A 9,401-nucleotide genomic window follows, 5' to 3' on the forward strand; every position below is an offset into this window, starting at 1 on the left:
GATGTTGTTGAATATAGTCCCGGCAATTCTTTAGTCTTGACTATAGTTAAGTCTATTATCAATAGTCTCGACTATAGTGAAATTTGTAGCCTCGACTATAGCCGAGTCCACAGTGTAGACTGTAGTCAAGTATATAGTCAAGTTTAAAGTCAAGTGTATAGTCTCGAATATAATCAAGTCTGTAGCATCCACTATAATTAAGTCAGTAGTCAATATTGTCAGTTCTTTAGTCTTGACTATAGTCAAGTCTATAATCTCGACTATAGTTGTCTCCATAGTCTCGAATATAGTCATGTCTATAGTATCAACTATATTGAAGTCAAAGTCCCGACATCCTGTACTATAATCAAATCTCGATTATAGTAAAGTCTAGATATTGTTAAATATAGTCCCTGCAATTCTTTTTACTATAGTCATGTATATAGTATCGACTATATTGATGTCAAAGTCCCGACATTCTGGACTATAATCAAATCTATAATCTCTATTATAGTAAAGTCTAAATATTGTTGAATATAGTCCTGGAAATTCTTTAGTCTTGACTATAGTTAAGTCCATTGTCTACAGTCTCGACTATAGTGAAAATTATCGACTATAGCCAAGTCCACAGTATAGACTGTAGTCAAGTCTATAGTCAAGATTATAGTCAAGTGTATAGTTATATATATACATAGTTTCTTGGCTTGTATGCTTAGACTTTATTACTGCAATAAATTGTACACAAAATATATCAGTTAATCCAAACCATAAGAGGAAATAACTAAAAAATAAAACTTTTCGACAAGTAAAGTTATTTAGAGTTTTATCAGACTTTAAAAAAAATCATGTTTGTTACATTATAATAATCAAATCCTTTGAAAATACTAGTAATATTTATTGTTAATGGCAAGTAGTATATTCTATATGCAATATTATTTAAAACTGTTTATTTTAAGAGACATAAAGAAAAAAATTTAAAAGTAATAATAGTTAAACACAAATAAAAATTCAAAATAAATTTATTAATTAGTATTTTTTATAATATTTCATTTTAATAAAATGTACTACTGTTCTCGGTATCGGTGTCTTTTGTAAAAATTTCAGTCATTATATTTTTGTTTGTTTATTATTTTCTAACATACAGTTCACAGTTTTCAAAATAATACTTTTGCAAAAAAAAAATGTTTTGAAACGTTTTTTTTTTTTTTTGTTTTATTGTTTGTGTAAGAAAATTTGTTTCTGCCTAAAATATTTGTTTTTTATTTGTAGATATACATAATTTATATTAAATTATCGCTGTTTTGTTAGTTTATTTGTTTTATTTTATATTTTAATTTTGTTTGTTTTATTAATTATTTTTCATGGTGGTTTTAGTTACATAGTTTACGTTTATTTTTAGAATTTTCATTTACATATTTTGTTTGAATATCTAAAAAAAATTATTTTTTTTACATAGATTTATTTTATGATAAATTTATTGATTTTTTATTTATATATTATTTTTATATTATTTGTGTGTGTGTGTTTTTTTATTATTAATTAATATTTTGTCTCCAAATAGAGAAAGGAACTTAAAATGTATGTATAGAAGAAATGAAAATTTATATATTAATGTATGCCAATTTCTTAAAGTTTGAATAAATGGAGAAAAAATATTTAAATGAATTTTTTTTTTGGAATTGTTATATTCGAAATTTGTTAACCTAGTTTTTGGATTGTTCCTACAAATTTTGACTAAATTTTTAAGCTTTACTTGAAGTAAAAAAGAAAAATATCATGCAAGTTGAAAATTTATAGTAAATATAAATTCGTTTGTGTTTGAAATTTGAAATCAAATCACTAGTTTTTAAACATCCTGAAAGAGCTAATGTGTTCTGAAGTATTTTCAAATTAATTTAATATTCTATAATATTGAATGACAACAAATTTATTATTGCTCCTAAAAATATTATAATATCCTAGTATCAAAAACATTAATTGCTATCTCAAGAATTCGAGAGTTTTTTTTTCAAAATTTGAATTTGAATTTCATTTTTATAATAATTGAAATATAATGTTATGTAAAAAGTATCAAACTTCATTTTCTACATCAAATTATAGAAAAAATAGTTGTTTATATTGGGACAAGTGTTTCTTTATAAATTGATTTTTGTGGTACGAAAATTTAAACCTTTTAAAAGGGACTTGTGGTAGTTTGAAAGTTATCCCAAAAATGTTTACTGATATGTTTAGTATGACTAGTATCAAACGATTGAAGTCATGATGAAAATTTATCACAATTTAACTGGTAATTATGACTAGAAGAAGATTTGATTTAAACAAAGACAAATAAACAATAGGTTTCTATAGTTGAAATAATAAGTTGACTTTTCGACTTTTTGCCGTTTATGAAAAGTCGAATGTTTGCGATTTATAAAAAACAGACTTTCCATAAAACGTAAAAAGTCGAATGTTTGAACTTTTTCTGACTTTTTTAACTTTTCCACTTTTTTTTACTTTTCTCGACTTTTCAATTTTTTGACATTTTCGATTTTTTTTACTTTTCTCTACTTTTTGACCTTTTCCTACTTTCGGACTTTGTGATTTATAAAAACCAGACTTTCCATAAAACGTAAAAAGTCGAATATTTGAACTTTTTCTAACTTTTTTTAACTTTCCGACTTTTTTTTACTTTTCTTGACTTTTCGAACTTTTGGACTTTTAAATTTTTTGATATTTTCGAGTTTTTTTACTTTTCTCGACTTTTTGAACTCGACTTTGATAATTTCGACTATTTTTTACTTTTCTCGACTTTTTGACCTTTTCCGACTTGCGGACTTTGCGATTTATAAAAAACATACTTTTCATAAAACGTAAAAAGTCTAATGTTTCAACTTTTTGGGGCTTTTTTAACTTTTCGACTTTTTTTTACTTTTCTTGACTTTTCGAACTTTTAGACTTTTCGATTTCTTTGATATTTTCGAGTTTTTTTTTACTTTTCTTGACTTTTTGACTTTTTCCTACTTTAGAACGTAAAAAGTCGAATATTTGAAATTCTTCTGACTTTTTTTAACTTTTCGACTTTTTTTCTATTCTCAACTTTTCGAGCTTTTCCAACTTAAGGACTTTTCGATTTTTTTTGATATTTTCCGACTTTTGGACTTGGCGATTTATAAAAAAGACGTTCCATAGAACGTAAAAAGTCAAATGTTTGACCTTTTTCAGATTTCTTTTCGACTTTTTTACTTTTCTCGACTTTTTGAACTTTTCCAATTTTTGGATTTTTCAATTTCTTTGATATTTTCGACATTTTTTTATAGTCATAGTATAGAGATATCGACTCTTTAAGAACAAACTAGTCGACTTCGACTTTTTCAACAAAAAATCGATTGTTCGAAAGTCGACTTATAGAACCCTGTCATGTGGTTTAATTAACTATAATAAATAAGTCTTAAAACACATCGTATCAAACAAGTTAAAAATAGCTAAATGGTCGAGTTTTCAAACTAAAAATTTAGTCCCGATTTTAATTCTAAAGTCATGTTTACGTTCTCTTCTATAGAAAAGTCTTTAGTCTTAACTGTAGACTTTTATATGTTTGAATTTACTCCAATCTTTTGACTAGTCTAGTAAAGTCTTTAATCTCTATAAGTCAAAAAGTCTAATCTATAGAATATTCTATGGAAAATGGTCGATTTTTTAGACTAAAAATTTGATTATAAACAATCGAAATCCGAAAATTTTAATTCTAGACAAAGACATGTTTACGGTATTTTCTATAGTAAAGTATTTAGCCTTGACTGAAGAATTTTGAATTTAGTCAAATCTTGTGACTTTAGTAAAGTCTATAATCTCGACTAAAGTCAAGTCTATTACTTTTAAGTGGAGAATATAGTTGAGACTTATGTCTTGACTATAGTGAAGATTACATTAGAGAATATACATTCCATAGAATAGACTATTGCCAAGTCTATATTCTCAATTCTATATTTCAGTTTTAATTCATGACTCTAGCCTCTATACAGTTTAATTTAGTCAAGTTTTTACTCATGGCCTTTGAAAAATCTATAGTCTCAACTGTAGTACCAAGTTTTGATAAAGTCTAATATTGTTTAATAGTCAAGTTTTAAAGTTGACTATGGTTAAGAAGGCTTTTATACCATAAGGACCATGGTCGAGTTTTCAGGCTAAAAATTTAATTAATTTAAGTCCCAACTATAGTATGTGCTACTGTGAAATCTAATCAAGTTTACGGTATCTCCTATAGTAAAGTCTTCGATCTTGACTGTAGATTTTAATATGGTAGAATTTAGTCAAATCTTGTGACTATAGTAAAGTTTATCATCTCGACTAAAGTCAAGTCTATTATGCAGTTTCAAGTAGAGAATCTAGTCGTGTCTTTAGTCTTGATTGTAGTAAAGATTTCAGTAGAGAATATAGTCCATAGAATAGACTATAGCCAAGTCTATATCCATGTCTTAAATCTTGACTCTAGTCTCTATTTAGGTTCATATAGTCAAGTCTTAATGCATGACTTAAGTAAAATCTTTAGTTTCAATTGTCTCAAAGATTATTGTCTCGAGTATATTTATGTACAATAAACAATTTCCATTCTCGACTAAAAAAACATCGAAGTTTTTTGTTTGACCGACTGAAAATACAAAAAGAGTACTTTTTACACAACATTAATATTTCAAAATATTATTTAAATGCCAAAATTGTTTAAATTTCCCCAAAAAAAAAGCTAGATTTCTAAAAATATTAAACACAATGATTATAGAAAAATTTTCAAATATAAATTGGCCATTAGAAAAAAAACTATACTAATAAATTGTTTGTATACTAGCTAAATAATTATGAAAAAAAAAAAACTCGTGTAATAAAAAAATATTAAATATTGTTTATACTATAATAATTTAAAAAAAGAACTACATATTTTTTTAAATAAAGAAAAGAAAAACTAATTAGTAACTTTTGTATTGAAATAAAATAATTTTCAAAAACATAAAAATAAAATAATTTTCAATTGGTAAAAAAAAAATATTTATTTTGTGTTTTTCTCAACATACTTACAGAAAAAAATCTATAATTTTTTTTTATATAAATATCTAGTAATTAGAAAAATGTAAAAAATATTGTATATTTATAGAGACATTAAGAAACATAAAACAAAATTAAATTGGTTATTCCTAAAGAAAATTAAGAAAATATTTTAGTTTTATATATAATATTTAAGCAAACATATTTATAAATATGCTTTAATTGTCAATTTTTTATTAAAACAAAGCATAACCTAATTATTTAAAAGAAATTATTTAATATTTTAAGCTTTGTCATTTAAGAGAGTTTTCCTATCTTTTTGTGTTTGTTCTCTTGTATATGTATATAGTAGTATATTTTTTATATAAATTTGTTTTTGCTTGTTATTTTAATAAAAATACGCGTTACCTATAATTTGTTATTTTGTATTTTTTTATTATTTTAATTATTATTGTATAGTCTAATTTAAAGAAATACGCAGTTATAAATTAGATACAATTTTTCTTAATTAAAAAGAAAAAAAAAGAAAAATTAAACAAATTCCTACCTTTTTTCATTATTAAACTGCTTTTAACTTTATATCTTTTGTAGATTTTGCTGAAACAAGCTTATTTATACTTTTTTTTAGTAGTTTGTTCTTTAAGTGTGTGTTGTTGCTACTGGCATTTGACAATAGGGACATTCTGTTACTGATGTAGCACAGGAATCGCATAGAATGAAATGATTACAGGGTTCTAGTGTTACAGTGCGATTATTTTCTTCACATTTCATACATTTTTTAGCATTTTCCAAATATAAAACTTTTTCAACATCTTCCAAATCTGTGCGTAACTTTGACTGTAATAAAAATATGGATTTTAATTATTGCATTGATATTATTTGATTTAATAGTTTTACCTGTAGTTGTTTTAGTTTTTGTATTGATAAATTCCTAAGTTCTGATGATAAATTCATTTGTATTTGTGCCGCTTCATAACGATCTTTCCATTCTAATGCCTCTTGTTTGGCAGAGTTGAACTGTAAGACAAATTTAAATTGTTTATGATTTTATTAAGATATAGATTAAAAAAATAATAAAAAAACTATTTTTTTTTTTTTTGTTTTTCTATGGTAAGTTTTTTTTAAAGCTTTTATTTAAAAAGCTCTTTTAATATACACATTAAAACGGCGATATAATTATATTTTTTAGAACATCTGAAAAGTTAAAAAAATCTTTTAAAAAGCTTATTCAACAAAAAGGCTTATTTTAAAAAAAGCTTTTTTAATAAAAATATTTACTAAAGCTTAATTTAATAAAATCATTAAAATCTTTAAAGAGCTTTTTAATTTTTTACTTATTTCATTTTTTTAATTAAAAGCGTTTTCTAGCAAAAGCTTAAAGGCTTAAAAAGCTTTTTAGTCAAAAATTAAACTTTTTTGTATAATCTTAGTTATTTTTTTAACATTAAAGCCTTTTAATTAAAGCTTTATATTTTTTAAGCTTTTCAGTTTATAAAGCTTATTATTTTCCAAAAAAAGCTTATTTTTCAAAAAATAGTGTTTTCCTAAGAAAATGTTAATTGAAAATGAAAAGAAAAGCTTTTTTCTACTAGGCTGCTTCAAAAAAGCTTTAAAAAAGGTTATATAACAAAAACTTCTATCAAAAAATGCTTTTTTTAACTACAGCTGTTTTCGAAAGCTTTTTTTAAGTTTAAGAGCTTTTCTAAAATGTTCATTTTACACAAAACCTTCTAAACTAGTTATTTTATAAAAACAATTTTAATAAAAAAAACATATTTTACAAAAGCTTTTTCAAATAAGCTTTTCCCCAAAAGTTTTCTTTTATAATAATCTTTAAAAACATAACTAGTTTATGAAAGCTTTTTTTAAAAAGGCATTTATTACAAAAGCTCTTTTTTTAAATAGAGCTTGTTTTATAAAAGCATTTTTAATAAAAGTCATTTTGAATAAAGTTTTGTTGAAGAGTTTTAATTAAAATTTTTTTACAGAAATAAGCATTTCGCTTCATAAAAAAATTAACTTGAGAATTACTTTGTAGACAATTGACTTATATGTATATATTTGTACTTACCTTCCTTGTAATATCCTCCATACTTCTAGTCAATTTCAATAATTGAGCCTTAATAGTCATCATTTCCATAGTCATGCGACTAACATCGCCATTATTTTGCGTATGCAATGATTGCAAAGAAAATGCATTTTTATTTGTGGTTAAACTATTGCCCACCGAACCACTATTTAAGTCATCTGTTAAATTATTCAATTCCGACAAACGTACCGAAGGACTAATCGAGAGGCCATCATTAAAACCCGGCGATATGATATGAGAAGGAAAAAAGAAATTATTACTGCAATCATTTTGTGTAGCAGCCGTAAGAGAATTGCTAAGTTTATTTGAATTGGAACCGCCATAATTGAATGCATCAACATTAAATAGATTGGAGTGATTGGTAGGACTGTAGGGAATGTTGACAGCAAAACCACCGGAATTAAAATCTATAAAAATAAAACGTTTAATTATAAAATGTATGATAAAACCTGAGGGTAGTTAAGAACTTACCACCTATAGAATTATTAAGAGCCGAATTCGGAATGTTTATGGGTGCTGAGGAACGTGTTATTAAACTGCTATTAGCTAAACTGGCCGACAAAGCATTATCACGTTGATCATCTATGGAACAGGCTTAAGAGTTTAAATAAAATATTATTATTAAATATTTCTTTTGATAATATATTTATTCTAAAAACTATCACCATAAAACTAAAACGTATATAATCCTATTTTATTATTACCAATTTAAAACAAAACTTCTTAATGAAATTAAGAATGAAATTATAATTAAACATGCTTTTAAGGCCATTTTCATTTGGGTTTTCTTAACTAAGTATTTTCAAAATTCTTATTCTGGCAATTTATCCACAACCATATTAAACCATATAATAAAAATAAATAGAAATTCAAATCTCTTTAAAAACACACACACACACAAACATATTTTTGGAATTTCTTTTTTTGTTTTTGTTTGGATTTTATACTCACAAATTCTGTCCATTGGCAAGGAGAAGTTTAAATATTTGCTCTGATTAGCAGCGGATTTCTCCAATGCATTAACCAACATATTATTGGTGGAATCATTACCATCAATATTCAATAACTACAAAAAACAACATGGTAAAATAATGATAAACATGTAAATGATAAAAAAGTTTGGAAAAAAGTATAGAAGAAAAGCAGCAAAATTAAACTACAAATTACGAAATATGTTTACATGTAAATTTAATTCATTTATAATTGTTCTTTTTTTTAATATTTTATTTTTTATTGTGTAGAGAGATAGATAGTTGTAATGAGAGAATGAGTGATGTATTTCTGTTGGAAATGATTGAATAAATGAGAATATTTTTTAGCTTGGAAAATAGAGGTGAAGGTTAAAGGATTTTTGCTTTTATTAGGTGATATGTGTATATGAACTAATGGCAGGTGATTTTGTGTTTAAATTTGTTAAGTTGTCTGGTGTTTAATTTTCTTATTTTGTATATGCATTTTTCATTTTGTTTTTAACTGCCCCTGCATTTTTACATCTTTGAAAGCTTTCTATTCTAGAATTTGCTTCAATCTGGTGAAAGAGATTTTTTATCGAGATTTTTTTTTAACAAAAGACTTTTTCAAGAACATTTTATTTCGAAAAACGTTGCCTTTTAATAATTTCTCAAAAAAACTCTTTGTGTAATAATTTCATTAGATAAAAACTTTCTCACAAAAATGTTATCCTATATAAAGGTTTTTAAAGGAAAAAACTTTTTCAATAAACATTTTACAGATTTTACAATTTTCTAAAGAAAAGCTTATTTCAAAATAGTTATCGACGAAAATTGTTTTATTTAACAAAATGAGATAAATAAGATTATAACCCCCGTATTCATAAAGGTTTATTATTTTAGGTTTATTAGACACATTTTCCATTCAAAATTCCTACAATAAACCATCAATAACTTTATTAGTAATTAATGAATATGGTGGTAAGTTTATAAGCTTTCTTAAAAAGGCTTATTTAACAATATTTATGAAAACAAGTAAGAGTTCTATATTCGGCTGTGCCGAATCTTATATACCCTTCACCATGATGTGTTTAAAGCCTTTTGTACCTTTTGAAGAACGAAAAAGTACCAAAAAGTCCCCATCTATTAGTCCTCAGTTAAACCGGGCCATACAAACTTAATTACATGTTCCTAGGTTCAATATTGTAGAAATTGTAAAAAGTACCTTTTGAAGAACGAAAAAGTACCAAGAAGTGCCCTTTTACTGGTTCTCACTTAATCCGGGATATACGAACTTAATAACATGTTTCTAGGTTCAATATTATAGAAATTTCAAAAAGTACCTTTTGAAGAATGAAAAAGTA

At 24.8% G+C, this 9,401-nt stretch overlaps 1 protein-coding gene across 1 annotated transcript; it reads right to left on the reverse strand.

The window, feature by feature from the left end:
- Window positions 1-5,436: 5,436 nt before the first annotated feature.
- Window positions 5,437-8,180, reverse strand: LOC111675653 (RING finger protein unkempt). Its single transcript, XM_023436445.2, has 5 exons — window positions 8,039-8,180; window positions 7,559-7,681; window positions 7,070-7,494; window positions 5,896-6,015; window positions 5,437-5,835 (listed from the first exon to the last, which is right to left on the reverse strand). The coding sequence occupies exons 1-5, from the start codon at window positions 8,115-8,117 to the stop codon at window positions 5,638-5,640; spliced, it is 945 nt and encodes a 314-aa protein (XP_023292213.2). The 5' UTR covers window positions 8,118-8,180; the 3' UTR covers window positions 5,437-5,637.
- Between the last annotated feature and the right edge of the window lie 1,221 nt (window positions 8,181-9,401).

The sequence above is a fragment of the Lucilia cuprina genome, chromosome 4 (genome assembly GCF_022045245.1).
Source record: "Lucilia cuprina isolate Lc7/37 chromosome 4, ASM2204524v1, whole genome shotgun sequence".
NCBI lineage: Eukaryota > Metazoa > Arthropoda > Insecta > Diptera > Calliphoridae > Lucilia > Lucilia cuprina.